The sequence below is a fragment of the Acipenser ruthenus genome, chromosome 4 (genome assembly GCF_902713425.1).
Source record: "Acipenser ruthenus chromosome 4, fAciRut3.2 maternal haplotype, whole genome shotgun sequence".
NCBI lineage: Eukaryota > Metazoa > Chordata > Actinopteri > Acipenseriformes > Acipenseridae > Acipenser > Acipenser ruthenus.
Window position 1 is genome coordinate 98,862,524 of NC_081192.1, and position 18,184 is coordinate 98,880,707.

The 18,184-nt window shown below is 37.8% G+C and overlaps 1 protein-coding gene across 2 annotated transcripts in view; it reads left to right on the forward strand.

Annotated features, from left to right (window-relative positions):
- The window catches only part of LOC117399526 (probable G-protein coupled receptor 158), an 88,216-nt gene that overhangs the window by 3,538 nt on the left and 66,494 nt on the right, over positions 1 to 18,184 (forward strand). For both annotated transcript variants that reach the window (XM_033998772.3, XM_033998773.3), the window contains exon 2: positions 4,270 to 4,375. In XM_033998772.3, the coding sequence (XP_033854663.3) occupies positions 4,270 to 4,375 (106 nt within the window). The remainder of the gene's footprint in view (positions 1 to 4,269; positions 4,376 to 18,184) is intronic.

The window sequence follows — 18,184 nt, forward strand, 5'->3', positions numbered from 1 at the left end:
AAATACAAAAACATGTATTCAATAGGGAGGACAAATCAAATCTAATGTAAACCCTAAGGCAGTATGTTGCTCACTAGATATGATTATCATCAAAGTCTTCTTTCTGCCAATGTCTATGCCAATGTCTATTGTCTATCAGCACTAACAGCAAAGTCTTAAGTGCCATATATTTTAAAGGGGCCATTCTTTTCTACTTTCATAAGTTCTCTGCCCTATTTAACAGATAACACAGTGATATAAGAGTAGTTTTTTTTTTAGATGATTAGGGTTCGCTCTTCAAACCCATCTTCAGCTAAGAAAACCCCACATTGCAATAGGAGACACATACGGTCAGTGCATGGACTTTTATGTTTTATCAATTCTATTCCAGAAATGAGGAATGTGCTGCAAAGTTGTATAAAGTAATTCCTCATAAGTGGAATACAATTCATAGGAGAAAAAAATCCAAAATGACAAAGATCTGCATTTCAGAAATGAATCTGCCCTGACAATTTTCAGCTCATTTAGTTATTTTCCATTTAGTCATGGGATTTGTGCTTCAAAAATGTCATAAAATTGGCTTTCCATTACTTGATAAAACTGGCCCTGTTTATACCTTACTCCAGTTTACTACTCTGTTGTACTGGGATTTCCTGTGAGAGATTTAGAATAACGCTGCAGCAGGTAACTGGGCAACAGGCAGGTCAGCTTCCAGGAGCAATACAGCAGATTAACACTGACCACCAGCAAAACCCCCAAACACGTAGCAATGCATGGATGAAGACCTGGCAGGTCTACACCTTCACTGGACGTTGAAAGCTAAAGCTAAGTTCAATGTCATCTCCATGCCTCCAAAACACAGTTAAAAGGACTGAATGTTGATGGAACCAAGGAAACAACAACCCTGTGAAAGAAACGATCAGCATCACATTCTCACACTGAGTGAACACAAAGTAATCACATTATTATTATTCTGGATTTCGCATAACACACAGCAGGCATTGTTCACTGTATTTTTGTCATCCATGAGGATGTTAAGACACTTTCTCAGCAGGTTATTTCCTTGTGACACTAAAGACTGCTGACTTTCTTAGGCTTGTTTGCTCTTGTGCAGTATATTCATATGAACATATTGATTGAAAATGGATCCTAGAAGAACAGTCACAATTCCAATGAGTTTTAATGCTTTTGAAAGTAAAATGCGTTTGCTGTTTGTTGCCCATGACCATTGCAGGTCTGAGTTAAACACCAGTGTTCTCAAACAGTGCAATCCTATGCATGGGTATCAGGATTTCATGCTGGCTGTAATACCTTGCACACAGCAGGGCTTACAGTGTAACTAACAGTCATGGCAACTACTGTGCAAGGGACCAAAAAGCTACAGTGAAATAAAAAATGTGACTCCAGTGTTTAAATAAGTTGTGTAAAATAGCTGATCTTGATATTATTGCTCTGAAAAAAAAAAAAAAAAAATAGGGAGGGGGTATGATCAGGAAATATTGCTACACCATAGATTGGACATTAATTCAGCAACAAACCCAGGGAGGATTGTGTATTTTCTTATGAAAGGGTTATTCATAGATAGTTAATTTAGTTGTGATAACAGGGAACCCTGCCACATGTTGGCCATTATGATGAAAATATAAATTATTGATTAAACACAGACCCAAAAGTTTGTCTTTGGGAGTAAACAGCGGAAATCTACACAGAGAGCTGGACACCCTGTGTAATAATTTGTTTGTATTCAAAATGAGATTAAGTGAAGATTTATTTAAGGTCATTAGGGGATTACCTCCCAATAGGCAAAATGCATTAGTCTAGGAGATGGCTTACGATTACCATTAATATTATTATTACCTCATCAATCACAGATAGAAACACATTGGCACCATCTTAGATCATCATCACACTAACATTATGCTGACGAGAGGCCCTTGCTTGTACACTGTTGAGGCTCATTGTACAGTCCTGTTTCTTCTACACACTAATGCCATTTCCACTGTGGGCCGTGGTCGAGCAATAGATGCTGCAATTGAAAGAACGTTCAGCACTATTTTTATTTTCACTCTACATGCGATTTCAGACAGCCTTCCCAATATCCAGTTGTCCAAACCCTCTAAAAGAAGACGAAATGCAGTAGTGAAAAAAGCTTGAATGTGTCACTCTGTTCCCCTGTCAGCTTCTTATACAGCACATGCATCCATGCTATCGGATGACGCAGTTGCTTTGTGTTCAGGCCTGGCCACACCGGGTAGAGTATAGTAAACAAGGCCAGAAAAAGCGTCTGCGGCTGGCCAGGGCCGATGTGGCCAGCAGTGGAAACACCCTTTTTAGGGCCAGTGGAAACGAGGTATAACAAAAACATAACTTAAAAACTTGTAATACAAGAGAAACAGTAGGCGGTCGAATCTAGATTGGCCCAGAACTTGAAAAAGACTTGAATTTTGGGACTAGCCCAGGCGAGTCTAGTTTCATCCAATGCTTCAAAATTGATGCTGGGCGAATCTGGTTCACCCATGCCATTAATTTGGATGAGTCTAGTTTCATCCAAAGCTTCAACATCGATGCTGGGTCAATCTAGTTTTGCCTATGCCAATTATTTGGGCGAGTCTAGTTTTGCATTTCTACACTCTCCCCTGCCAGCTTCCAAGTGCGTGCCGGGGTAACTGCCTCGCCTTCACTTCTGACAACAATGTAGTGACGGTGCTGGGTTTGAAGGCAATAGTCTGTATAGGATTAGGGTTAGGTTAACTATTTGTTTTGCTCTGTTCCCATACATTTCAACTTTGCGTCTTCCTCTGTCTAATATGTAGGGCCAAGGTGTCACCAGATTTCCTTTGACAAATATCAAATTTAATAAAACTGTAGTTCACAAATAAGCTTTTACTCAGGTTAAAACAGCTGACAAAACATCACACCAAGTTTTAAATTATTTACCATTCACAAACAGTCTGTTGCCATACTGCGATATGTAAAAGTCAATTACATTTTACAATCATGTAATGTACAGTAATTACTGCAGAGTATTTTTTATTGCTACTAATTATCACAAGAGGACCATCTTGACAGCTCATGTTAAATGAAAGGGGTTTTCTTTGTCCCAAAGTGCTGGAATGTGTAGCGTTTTTATAGGTATCCTTCAGAGCATTAATGGCTTTTTAAAGATGAGGAGCACTGAGAGCTGACACATTAATAATTTAAATACTTCGCTGAAATTATATGCAACTACAGTTCTTTAAAACAGCTGGAGTTTGCTTCAAATTTATTTTTGTCAGTGCACTTCAGAGCAGCCTTGCTTTTTAGAGCAAATACAGATTTTTTGTTTTTGTTTAGAAATATACTGTACATATAGAAATGGAGTTCTTTGGCTTCCACATCAGTTCCAGATACTGTGTTTTGAAATAATCTATATTATGGCTTTTTATGTGTCCACGTAAGACGCAGAATATGTAAAGGTAAGAAGACTTGTCAGATCAATGCTAGACAAGGTTTTTGGCAAGTCAACCCTAACTTTCAATACTCAATGATAAGGTGACTTAATGGGAAAGTAGACAAACATTTTATCAAAATATATTTTAAAACAAAGACATATTCTCTTGAGGAGTTTGTCTACTCTAGACTTTTATCTTTCTAAAGTTATTAACTATTGGTATTTCTTTTTTGTATCCATGTTGATATGATAGACTGCTGTTTACAAATATTCTAAGTGTTTCTGAGATCTATTATAGATGATAAAAAAGAAAGAGAAATCCCTAGATATATCAATGGGATCTGTGGTATAATAGCCATAAAGATTATTAAAAAGAACTCCAGCTCATAGCATACACAACACAGCTTCATACAGCACAGTACATGTTTTTAAATACCGGATGTATTATACTGTCCTATTACCAATGTATTGGTAAGGGGGTCCTGGAAAACAATAGAAAAGACCATTGCAATGTAAAAAAACAAATACAATGTACAAACAACGCAATAAAAACATGTGGTTCAAACTTAATCAGCAGCATACAGAGATCTAAGAATAGGATAAATCAGACATATCTTTTTGTTAAGGTGGACTGATGGAGAAGCATTGGCAAGAGGTTCTAACCAATTCCCAAATACCATCTTTAAAACCAGAGAAGGAACGATTATCAAATTCCATTCTCATACTATGATGGAAACAGCATCGTTGGCAGTTGATATGCAAAAGAAAATGTATACTTATAATACATAAATATTGAGCTCATCCTAAAAGGTATCACTGAAAAAGTAAACTATTACTAATCTTATGTTCTTTTTCTCTAGGGGTGTGGTTAGGGTGGACATTAACCTCCAAGATGTGGACATTGACCAGTGCTCCAGTGATGGATGGTTTGCAGGAACTCATAGGTGCCACTTGAACAGCACAGAGGTAAGGCTGCTAACAGGGCAGTGGGTCATGATCATGCCAGTGGTCCAGTCACAGAGCATCTAGAGTTTGAGAACACCAGGCTCTGGCTGAAAGGAACACCTTGTGACAGCAGCCCAGTGCAATAAATCACTTTTTTAACACGGTAAGAACACTACTGCACTACATTCAGCTGCCCTACTTCTTCATGGTCCTCTCTTGCGAAAACCAGGACCAAACTGTCTCTTGATTTAATGTCTGTTCAGTGTTATTTACACTAAAAAGGTATCCCCCCCTTTAATTGGACACTGCTGTATAAAGCCATAGTATTTCTATATAGCAACAGCATAGCTTCAGTTATTGAGCATTGCTTATTATTCCCTGCTGGAGATGCACACGGTATTCCATCTACATTTATTGGAATGAGCTATGCCATTTTCCCCATACTGCAGGATTCGGAATGGGACCATGACAACAGCAATCAAATGGGCGGAATGAAAAGCAGTATATCAGATACTGTTACCAACCTGATTGAAATGTTGATCAAGAGAATGGCAAATGGCTCTGCTGTGGCCTCACTATAAACACCCTGGTAGCTTAGCTGCATTTGAGAAACGCCAGGTAGTTAATCCTGAGGTTTAAAATCATCAGATCTTCTGTTAGGTAGGCACATTTAGAAAGGGTCTTTTCCAGATGGGAATGACACTAACTTGTGAGCACTGCCCATTTGTGGAATTAGCTATAAAACATAAAAATACCATACCCAAGAGGAACAAGAAATGTGCTAACTCTCCAAATGGTGGCTTTTCATTCATTAATATGTTAGAATGCAAAGTAACTTTGTCTTGTAAAACAATTAATAACGCAGTATCTACAAGGTGCAGGCAAGTGGGCGAGTATTTTACACATCCAGCTTAATGCATTCTGCTTGTACTACTTTAGAACCCATTCTTTTACACTGAACCATTTAACATGCATAGCCCTTTCAGCACACACACAAGCACATATACTGACAAAAAACGGGAGGAATTATTATAAAAAAAAACAACTTTCGAACTAAAGGCTGCTCATTAATTGGTCTTGCTTTTGATGAAAAGCAGTTTATAATCCTCAGATTGTTTCAGGTTCCGTGTCAATGGTTTTACAGAAGATGCCCTCCAAAAGCTAACAGGACTTTATAATCTAGAAACTTGCCTTAGCCACATACATTTCAAGCAGCCTCTGCGATCCAGGTGTAACGGGCTGGGTTGTGTGATACACTGCTGTCACAGATTCCGTCCTGTTCCCTGACAGTGAGATGAGATGAGGTTAAAAGCTCTGTAGCCATGAATGCAGATGAGCTCAGCTCTTCTGCATTGTGGTTTAGCCTCTCGCTTGCCATGTGTGGGGTTGCCAGTTCACGCCCAGCCTCCGCCCTGCTACACAGGTGCTCATTTTACAAATGCAATCATACACATTTGCATGCTTGGAGCATTGAATAGTCACCTCAGCCAATTACTGTATCTAGCAGGTATGCATTAATGCTTGATTACAGGTTTAAGGAACTGGTGTATGAGTATTTAAAAGTGAATGGCTGACAATATTAAGACATACAAACTAAAATATTTTGACAAATGCATATTACTTGCTCCCAGTGGGCTGCGTACTGCCAGCCTTTGTAGCATATTCTTTACCAAAAGGGATTTTTGTTGCTGGTATTTATAAGTGGCATCCTCCTTATGTTACTGAAATACATCGTCTGTTTATGTAACATTTCACTGTGCATGTGTTCATCACGGATTGGCCTGTCGGCAGCTGATTTCATTACTGAACACCCCCACAGTAAATGAATCAACGCTTCACATGTCTATTTTTAGAGGGGAGAAACCCTAGTCAGTAGTATTTTTCCTCATTTTGCTTAATGCCTTTGGTTTTATTACTTAGAAAGACAGCTTTATAATCCAGCATGTATTTGACTCCTGTATAATACATGTAGTTTAATGGATTACAGCAGGCATGCTAAATAATTAAGAGTGCTCTTTGTCTTTGTAGTTCTTTCACTGGGGGAATGCTGCAAAGAGAAAGGTATTAAATTGAAATTGTGCATTTGTCCAAAAAATATTTTTTCTTCCCTGTTATTTTGTGTGCACATATTTATACTGGAGTATATATTTTTAAATAATGTTATATTTAAAATAATGGTCACCTTAAGTACATTAGCACTGGACTTTTGGGGAGATAATGGAGCATAGTTAAACATATATACACATTGTAAAGTGTATAATGAATGATATGTAATGTAAGTAACATTATAAAGGCACACCAGTCTGCATTGTATGCATATTTATTTGGTAATGTGTCATGACTTGTGATCATTAGACCTATATACACTATGTAAGAGTTGTTGTGTGCAACTATTCAGCTACAATCATCAGAAAGCAGAAGGTTCTCGTGAATTTGCAAAGGGCATGTTAGTGGGTGCCAGTGTACCCATCTCGTTCCTAGCTGTATTGACTAATTCTGCAGAAAATCATCATTGGAAAGCACGTATGTCGAAGATTTAAAGTGGGGACTCTTGCTTCACAAGCCCCACTAATAAACGTTGTGTTTATTTTTACTTTCACTCTTTATGTTTTTGTTTATTATTCTTTCTTCAGTATATTCGAGCCGCAAAACGTGCGTCACCCAGCATTTCAGCGTGAGCCGCACTAACTGCAAGAGTCGCTGTTTGTCCACCTCTTTAATATATCATGTAAAGAAAGCATCATGATTCATTGATACACAGGGAATCGTTACACGCCTACTGATGATCAATGTGTTCGATTCTGGAGAACAATTTGCTGAATTCAACATTGTTGAGTATGGCCGTTTTGGAGGCAACTCATTTATAGTGTAGGGAGGTATCTGACTTTGCTGTCACACTGATCTTATTATGCTTCCAAGGGGGCGCTCTACGGCGCTACGGTACATAGACCCAGTTGTATGATAATTTTCTGGTGCAATTGTCCCTGAGTTTATTCGGAGCCGAGATAATGCCCGTTGTCATACTATGCTCGATTGCCATGGATTATTTTGAGCAGAAGGTTATGGACCGGCCAGTAGGGAGTCCAGACCTTAATCCCATAGAACACGTCATCGGTCACATGATTAGAAGCATGTCCCATCAATGTAGAGGTTGCATTAACGCCAGGGGAGCTCTTGCTTGATACTGAGACATCCATGTAGACCATTTTCAAACTGTATGGAAAATTGCTCTCCATAGAACAAGCCTATAGGCATTTTGATTTCCAGGGGTCTTGTGTTCAGATGCATGTCACTTATGTTACGCACACAATACAACAAATGTATTTGTGAAATTGAAGTGTGTAAAGAGTTCTCCCTTGAAATACTTATTTTATTGTGTTTTGGAAAACGTTGCTCCTGTAATTTATATTATATTAGTAGTGTATGTACTGGTGTGCTAGAAATTATATGAGCCTACTGTTTAAATGTATGTTTACAAATATTTACATCTTTCTACTTACGTCTAACTACAATAAAGGAGTTGGACAAAAAATGTAAAAATCACATTTAAAAAATGTCAATACTGATATCCACTTTTATTTGTTCAAGATCGACAGAAGAAATGTATTTGATTTCCACAGGATGTATTAAAACATTACAGGTTGCAGATAGTGTACTTGGAGGCAACAGTCTCCCTCTCTAGTACAGCATATAATACAACAAACAGTTTATTATCCACTTGTAGGATTTGGAATCCCAATGAAAGGGAAAGGCCATGAGATAACACTTGTCACACAATGAGCACTAAATCCTTCTGTGTTGCGATTCAACTATATAACATTAGCTGTAAGCAAAACTGTGGTTTAAAATGGTCCTATTCAAAATATATTAACAGCTGCAATACGTAATGCCAATTAAGATGAGCCTTGTAGTACTGAAGAAAAAGGGCAGCACTGGAAATCTGATTCATTGCTAAATTAATTGGTTTAAAAAAAGAGAAAGAAAACAAAATAATACTCTCAGTGAGAGGTTTCCGATAATGTCATTTCACACACTGGCTGTCTGCTGTTCGGCAGCACATTGTTATTTAGAAGAATACTGGTATTTCATTTGAGAAACTGAAACAGAATGACCTTCAGTAAATGGATTCCTTAATGAAGTCTCATGAAATGCGTGGTACAAAGATGTTTCAGCCCTAAACAAATCTAACAGCAGAGTGGAGTATTGATTACTTGTAATCAAGATAAATGGTTAAGTTGTACTTATTTTACAAATGTTCTAAGCCCTTATACTTTCTGTTACAGTGACAGGAGGTTTTATAATGCCCAGGGATATGTTTGAAAGTAATGTTTAAAGGCTTGCTGTGGTGGCTAAGTAAACAGTTTGTCTTGGATATCAACACAAATTACCACTGAAGTGCAATCAGTATGCATTTACTGAGCATTGTCCTTGGTTGGGACTATCTGAACTATACAAAATCAACAACATTGACAAAACAAGCAAAATCTATATTTTTGTTAGCCAGATAAATACTTTAGAAAATGTGGGTCTAATATATGTTATCTCCCTGCTGAAAACACCAGCAACTGCAGGATAACTGGAAATCAGCACAGTGATCAGCAAGAGTTGGGAATTGTAGCTATCGCACAATGAATCGCTTATATCTCCTGGACTTTATGCTTTCGCTCACATTCATTATTCAAACTGGCGTACAATCGGTCCATTTACAGGCTTGTTTCACTCTCCTCTGTTACTCTTCATTCCAAACACCAGCAATGTGTTCCCATTCAAACATAACTCCAAGACAAAACACAGACAGAAACCCCCAGGATGGCCATCCCGTTTGTAAGAAATGTGGGCTATTTATAACCAGGTGCCTAAAACTATCAATAATTAAATTAGTCAGTATCCAATAAGATATTTCAAGGAGACTGAGTGAAGAAGCTATGACAAAGTGATATTATTGACCCTATTACAAAGGTTTAAACACTGCAAAGTTATACAAAACAGCTGCCAGTTATACCAACTATCTGTCTGGTAGCTAACCAGGATAAACCAGTCCTGACCGCTACTCCTTGAACAAGTGACCGTCTTCTGTGGGTCATGCTTCTTCAGCTGCACCAACTGGAGGCGTTGAATGTGCTCTCAAGGAAATCATTTTCAAACGCATTGATTTTGACTCTTTTTTTGTAAGCAAGGATACAGTAAAGGTACTCGTTAGAGATACAGGGCTTCATTCCTAATTTTCATCTATTTTAGGTTGAAAGGCCTTAAGCTCCAAATGTGTGTTTGCCATATGTTTTCCTGATTTGCAGCAGTGATCCATTTACTTGTAACATTTCTAAACAGTTTAACAAATCCTGTGGATTATAACAACCTTACAAACGGCATGTATTTTACAAGCAAGTTTTATGAGTTAATTATGATCTGTTACAGTAATGCTAATTTTTGCTTTATTTTTTGTTCAGAACTATAGCACTACTCTATACTCTGACAATTAACTCCCACTAATTATAAAATACTTTTCTAAATTGGTGAAAAATTGTGTCATTAGCATGCAATTATAATGCATAATTGCATTGTTGGGAAACGCTTTTTGCTTTATGATTTAGTAATACTGCTATAGCGTTATGGCAAATACAATGGAGACGTAAATCACATAAAAGTACAATCATAGTTAAAATATCTTATCCAAATGTAATACAGGGATGTATGAGAAAAATAAAACATTTAAAAACAAGATTGGTACTGAAGTACACAATTGGAGAAAAAAAGCCTGAATCTCCATTCCTATCTCTGTAATTATAGATTACCCCTGACAATAATGAAAGTAGTTTTTCCTATTAAAAATACATGATGGCATTTGAGCACCAAACTAGATAAAGTTGAAACTACATTTCAATTGGAGCTTTTGGTTAAAGTTGTTGTAGGTAAAAAATAAAGTGAATTAAAAAACAACCTCTTGCTGGAATTGTTCCAGTGCTAGTTTATTGTTTTGGTGATTAATCTGTGTGTCATACCTGACTGTTCACAACAAAGGTGACGTCATAAACCTTTCACACCGCTTGAGTGCACTCTGGGGGAACACCATTTATTATGCTTTTTTATGTGACACTAAAAGTCATTATTGGAAGACAAACATATTAGTCAAGGCTTTCTACATTGGTTGGAACCTAATTTTGCACTGTGATGAAGATTAATGTCAGTGCAGGTCCTTTCACACTGTGCATTTTGTTCCCTGAAATTTTGTTTGGCATTCAGTGTGAAAGCTTCACATGTTCTTGGGATATATAATATTGTAGCTGCTGTGGAAGAAATGTGAGGCTATTTTTATTAATCACACACACAGGACTGGAACCAACGACAGACTAACCCAACCAGGCTACCCTCGGAGACCAAAAAGGCCTATCCAAACACATTAGAAAGTCCTGATATAAACACCATTCTTATTTGTTTTGTCATGTGGAGCCTCTTCTTGTTAGATGGCTCTTCATTTTCAATGAATAAATAAAGTCTTGGGGCCCTATCTTGAAGCGAGTGCAGATGCACAAGTCATTTTAATTGCTCTTGCTTGCAATTTTAAAGTTCGAAAACCAAAGGCAAAGAGTATCTTGCTGGTTGCATACTGTTAACTGTATTATTCCTCTGAGAAGATTTGCCTTTCACTTGCATTTAAAATAATGGTTGCAGGTTCAGCATGGCAGGTCAGGTTTTCAACCTGCATCCCAATGCATTCAGCTACCTTTTACCCATCTCTGGCACCGCAAGGCGAGGCAGTTGTTTTTCTGGTCTTATTATCTTCCATTTCCACATGTTATCTCACAGGGGCATAGCTTTTTAGTTGACACGGAATACATTTCTCATCCTGTAGTTAATGCAGAAGAAAACATTTATGTTTTCAATATGTTACAATCTTAACATGATTTACAAGACAGTACATAGGATCTTAGTTTCGTGTTCATTTTTTTCACAAGACCCAGTTTTGCTGAAAGCAATGGGAAATCTGTCATAAACTCCTGAAGACAGAGAGGTGTTTATTGTTTTTTGTGGCTTGCCGATAAATTGTTCCTAGAAGAGGATGCTGTGTAAGCAAACAAAGGTTTACTGAAATCTGTTTACACTTTGGAGAGCACTTCTAAACCTGTATGTGTGTGAATCAGGAGATGAGTCATCCCTAACTATTAAACAGTCAATAGTGCTAAATTTAGAAATACTTCAAGGATGACCGGTGTTTATGTACCATTAAAAAGGCACATTTGAGACTGCTGATGTAAAGTAAAATATAACATAGCTTTGGAATGTTGAGTACTTCTTATAAATAATGGAAATAAATATGGATATGCATTGACCATTGCAACATCACACACACACACACACACACACACGCGCACATATATACATGAAACCTTGAAAGCAACTCCCTAAAGCTGTAACATGAAAGATACAAATCAGGAAAGAGGTTCAGATTTGAGTCTTCGTGCTTCACGCAAACTTTTCAGTTGGCCAATCCGGCTACATAATCACTTACAATAGATCGGTCTCAAAGCAATCAGACAATTTGACCTACAGAACAGCACAAATGATCTAGGATCTACAGCCACATAACAAAATCACCTTAGGCTATTCTGCAGGTGTGTGCAGTGTGCCACATTTACAGTTCACCCACTGTGAAAAAACAATACCTTGGCTGTTCATTAGCCCAAATTATCGAGAGTGTTGGAGTCTAGCTCTTGCTGACCTACTTATTATTATTTCTGGCCAAGACTACAGTATATCTTTGCAAGCATTCGCTTGAATTGGATCAAACTCCGAATGGGCATTTGCAACATTAACTATACATTCAGATCCCAGCACAGGAGAAATGTGTTGCTATTCTTTAATGGGAGTAATGTATTTACAGTGTGCTTAACAATTCTAATGTTCCTGATTTCCGAAGGATGTGCATTTTAAGATGTTTTGACAATACTAAAAGTGATTTTCCATACATCAGCATGAACACCAATGTCTGATGCCCTGCTAAACAGAGGATAATTCATCATTGTGAAAAACAACAGAACACAGTTTGCATTGCATCAGCTGCCCATAAGTGATATACACATTGTTGTCAATATTACATGATCTGAAAGGCAGTCTGCGCAATCTGAGCTACTTTAATATTACATGATCTGAAAGGCAGTCTGCACAATCTGAGCTACTTCAATATTACATGATCTGAAAGGCAGTCTGCACAATCTGAGCTACTTCAATATTACATGATCTGAAAGGCAGTCTGCACAATCTGAGCTACTTCAATATTACATGATCTGAAAGGCAGTCTGCACAATCTGAGCTACTTCAATATTACATGATCTGAAAGGCAGTCTGTGCAATCTGAGCTACTTCAATATTACAGATCTGAAAGGCAGTCTGCACAATCTGAGCTACTTCAATATTACATGATCTGAAAGGCAGTCTGCGCAATCTGAGCTACTTCAATATTACATGATCTGAAAGGCAGTCTGCACAATCTGAGCTACTTCAATATTACATGATCTGAAAGGCAGTCTGCGCAATCTGAGCTACTTCAATATTACATGATCTGAAAGGCAGTCTGCACAATCTGAGCTACTTCAATATTACATGATCTGAAAGGCAGTCTGTGCAATCTGAGCTACTTCAATATTACATGATCTGAAAGGCAGTCTGCACAATCTGAGCTACTTCAATATTACATGATCTGAAAGGCAGTCTGCGCAATCTGAGCTACTTCAATATTACATGATCTGAAAGGCAGTCTGCGCAATCTGAGCTACTTCAATATTACATGATCTGAAAGGCAGTCTGTGCAATCTGAGCTACTTCAATATTACATGATCTGAAAGGCAGTCTGCGCAATCTGAGCTACTTCAATATTACATGATCTGAAAGGCAGTCTGCACAATCTGAGCTACTTCAATATTACATGATCTGAAAGGCAGTCTGCACAATCTGAGCTACTTCAATATTACATGATCTGAAAGGCAGTCTGCACAATCTGAGCTACTTCAATATTACATGATCTGAAAGGCAGTCTGCGCAATCTGAGCTACTTCAATATTACATGATCTGAAAGGCAGTCTGCACAATCTGAGCTACTTCAATATTACATGATCTGAAAGGCAGTCTGCGCAATCTGAGCTACTTCAATATTACATGATCTGAAAGGCAGTCTGTGCAATCTGAGCTACTTCAATATTACATGATCTGAAAGGCAGTCTGTGCAATCTGAGCTACTTCAATATTACATGATCTGAAAGGCAGTCTGCACAATCTGAGCTACTTCAATATTACATGATCTGAAAGGCAGTCTGCGCAATCTGAGCTACTTCAATATTACATGATCTGAAAGGCAGTCTGCACAATCTGAGCTACTTCAATATTACATGATCTGAAAGGCAGTCTGCGCAATCTGAGCTACTTCAATATTACATGATCTGAAAGGCAGTCTGCACAATCTGAGCTACTTCAATATTACATGATCTGAAAGGCAGTCTGCGCAATCTGAGCTACTTCAATATTACATGATCTGAAAGGCAGTCTGCACAATCTGAGCTACTTCAATATTACATGATCTGAAAGGCAGTCTGCGCAATCTGAGCTACTTCAATATTACATGATCTGAAAGGCAGTCTGCACAATCTGAGCTACTTCAATATTACATGATCTGAAAGGCAGTCTGCGCAATCTGAGCTACTTCAATATTACATGATCTGAAAGGCAGTCTGCACAATCTGAGCTACTTCAATATTACATGATCTGAAAGGCAGTCTGCGCAATCTGAGCTACTTCAATATTACATGATCTGAAAGGCAGTCTGCACAATCTGAGCTACTTCAATATTACATGATCTGAAAGGCAGTCTGCGCAATCTGAGCTACTTCAATATTACATGATCTGAAAGGCAGTCTGCACAATCTGAGCTACTTCAATATTACATGATCTGAAAGGCAGTCTGCGCAATCTGAGCTACTTCAATATTACATGATCTGAAAGGCAGTCTGCGCAATCTGAGCTACTTCAATATTACATGATCTGAAAGGCAGTCTGCACAATCTGAGCTACTTCAATATTACATGATCTGAAAGGCAGTCTGTGCAATCTGAGCTACTTCAATATTACATGATCTGAAAGGCAGTCTGCACAATCTGAGCTACTTCAATATTACATGATCTGAAAGGCAGTCTGCGCAATCTGAGCTACTTCAATATTACATGATCTGAAAGGCAGTCTGCGCAATCTGAGCTACTTCAATATTACATGATCTGAAAGGCAGTCTGTGCAATCTGAGCTACTTCAATATTACATGATCTGAAAGGCAGTCTGCGCAATCTGAGCTACTTCAATATTACATGATCTGAAAGGCAGTCTGCACAATCTGAGCTACTTCAATATTACATGATCTGAAAGGCAGTCTGCACAATCTGAGCTACTTCAATATTACATGATCTGAAAGGCAGTCTGCACAATCTGAGCTACTTCAATATTACATGATCTGAAAGGCAGTCTGCGCAATCTGAGCTACTTCAATATTACATGATCTGAAAGGCAGTCTGCACAATCTGAGCTACTTCAATATTACATGATCTGAAAGGCAGTCTGCACAATCTGAGCTACTTCAATATTACATGATCTGAAAGGCAGTCTGTGCAATCTGAGCTACTTCAATATTACATGATCTGAAAGGCAGTCTGCACAATCTGAGCTACTTCAATATTACATGATCTGAAAGGCAGTCTGTGCAATCTGAGCTACTTCATTTTGGAGACCATGACCACACACCTACACAACTATTACTTTTTTGTTGAGTATTCTTCATTCAGTAACTCAATACAAGCCTTAGTTCCAGGTAACTAAACGTTACCCAATCAATCAATCAATCAATCAATCAAAAACTAATTTATCCAGATGAGTCAATTGAGAACAAATTCTCATAAACAAAGAGGACCTGGCAAGAGGCTCACACCACCACAGTAAACCCACCCGAATGAATAGATATTAATCTGACTTATTTTATAGTTGTTAGGTTTACAGAACACGCTGGATATGTTTACATGCAAAAGCAAATGTACACATGCTATTTTGGAGTGCTAAATTTTGACAGCCCAGCTTTTTAGTGTGGCACAATGGTAGGGTTATATGACTCCGTGTACACTAGTGCAGTTTGGTCCAGTTCAGACTTTTCAACTCTATTTGAAGAAAGCTCTGTCCTTTGTTATGTAACGTCATTGTGACTTGCTTAGCTTCATGGAAAGCAGTTCCAATCAGTCCTATTGATTTGTATCAGGGGGGCCTTGTTCATGAAATCTGTATTATACAACCCCAATGGTTCCTGACGCTACAATTATAGAGTAGGATGGAAACAGTAGAAAAGGAGCTTAGAAAAGGAGAGTGAGGGCATTTGGATTTCCAGCCTCCAAGGGGTGTTTTAAAAATGCCAGCCTTTGGTTTATTTATTTCTGTTTGGCAGGGGTAAATTGGGGTAACTGGAAAGGCCTGTTGAGCCTGTTGAACATCCATGTGGATCAAGTGACTGTCGGGATGAGTGAATTGTTCACTGTGTCTTTAAGAGCACATAGACAGAGCAAGCGGGGTGTTAAAAGGTCAGAGTGGTACCTGCAACAGCACTGAAACTGACTAGTGAGAGACTACATGATAGAGTACAGCAAATGTGGTAAGGTTCTATGATCAAATAAAGCTCATTTCATTCATTCGCAACGTTGTCTAGTGTTAATCCATCAATGTGACAGTAACCACTTGAAATTCAGAATGACTCTGTGATGATATATAATTCTGGTGTCTATTCTTATATTTTTAATATTTGGGATTCCAAATATTACATTTAAAAATCACTTGGTTCTTAAGATTAAGTGAAGCCATCCTGTCTGTTTCAAATACTCCTCTAACTGGACTAGACCAATTAACTAGACCACAGTTTTGAAAAATCTCATTATGTGAAGGTTACTGTACATGCAATACAGTTCCATGCAATGTTTGAAGCAATCTGATATTTTCATATTCCAATTAAGTTGCTTTGTTTTAAAAAACATTGTTTTCCAAGCACATTCAGACCATGCTTCATTGAGTTGGTATGGTTAATACTGTACTTACATTTGGCAACATTTACATTAAAAACTTAACTAGGACAAAAGTATTGTGCCAGATTCAAACTGAAGCTAATCCAAAAATGGAATCTGTGTCACTGGACTCAGAATAGTCTGTCTTTAAAAGTAAATAAGGAAACACTGATTAAATTAACTGGCGTAAAAAATATGCCAACGGGTCCCCTAGGCAACCTGTACATCTACTGATATGAGTTCTCATCAGAACAGTCCAGAAGGCCAGATCCCCTCAAATTAACTGTAGCCTTGTACAAAACTTGTTTTATCATATTTGTGTGGGCAGCACTGGCAACATGCACCTCCTGTTGCTACGGTAACTGTGTAGGGAGTTGTAACGAAAAGGATTTAATTCAGTCTAGCTTAAGAAATGTATAGTTATTTTTTTAAACATCACTGATATTTTATCTAGGTTTTTGAACACACATTATTTATTTTATTTTGGTCACTGTCCTGCCCCAGCATGCAAACAAAAAAAGCATTTGAAGAGTCTGTTTATATATAAAACATGAAGGAAGTGTTTTGCCTCTATTTTACAGTCAATATTGATATATACTGTATAATGTCCTTATTAATGATGATAGCTCTGAACCTAATCAATGCAAAGGTTAATATTTGTCATATACACACAAAAGTTTATAAATGAGTTGTCTTGGTTACCTAGGCTATACTGAAATATCTATTTATCTATCTATCTATCTATCTATCTATCTATCTATCTATCTATCTATCTATCTATCTATCTATCTGTTTTTACTGATTATTTAATTTAATCAGGTTTAATTTATGTAAAATGGTATAATGATGATTATTGTTCGAGTTTTACAATGTTCAGTAGTCACATATATTTCTCAATTAAATAAAATTATATTTAGAAGTTAGGATAGAGTCGTCAGCAGCATATCCCAGTCTGTACACTCTACATCAGAGCTACTGTAAGTGGATGACCCTAAATCAACAGTATGTACAGAACACTAAAGAATAAGAAGTAGCAATGAAATGCTTAATCACAATTTAATACGCGAGCCTCCATATATATGCAAGAATGTGAGCAAGACATACAGACAGACCCCACCCCCACCCCACACACACCATATCCACAGAATCTGATATTCTCAATAACTTAAACTCAATAAGGTTAATAATGTAAGCATTACATACAGACAGACAGACCCCCCCCCCATCCCCACACACACGGCCCAGTATGATACCTGTATTGAGTGAAACTATGACCCCCTATAGGGTCATAGTTTCACTCAAAAATGTGAAACTATGACCCTATAGGGGGTCAGGTGGGGTCTTATATGACTTTGTGAAAATGGAGAGGAAATGGAGCACTTCCATAAAACTAATAGCGTTGTCTAAGTGAAAACAATGCCTGCAAAACATTAAAACCCTGAGTGACTGGTGAGAATGTTGTTTTATGCCATGTAAGAAAATGACATCTGGCATTTCCACGTTGATTGGAAAACATCAGTTTACAGGAAACAGAGTGCTTTGTATTAACTTTCATGGGAATAGATTGCAGCATCTCTGGCTCACAAATGATTGGTTGTTAACCCAGTATCTCTGAAAACATTCACTACAGAAGGCTATCTTGCCAAAGCCTCATTAAGGCCAATTGGACACAGGAAAAATGGTTTTGGCATGACAATAACACAACATTGACGGTCACAGTTTAAATGAAGAACCACACGAATTAATGGGTAGGGTGAGT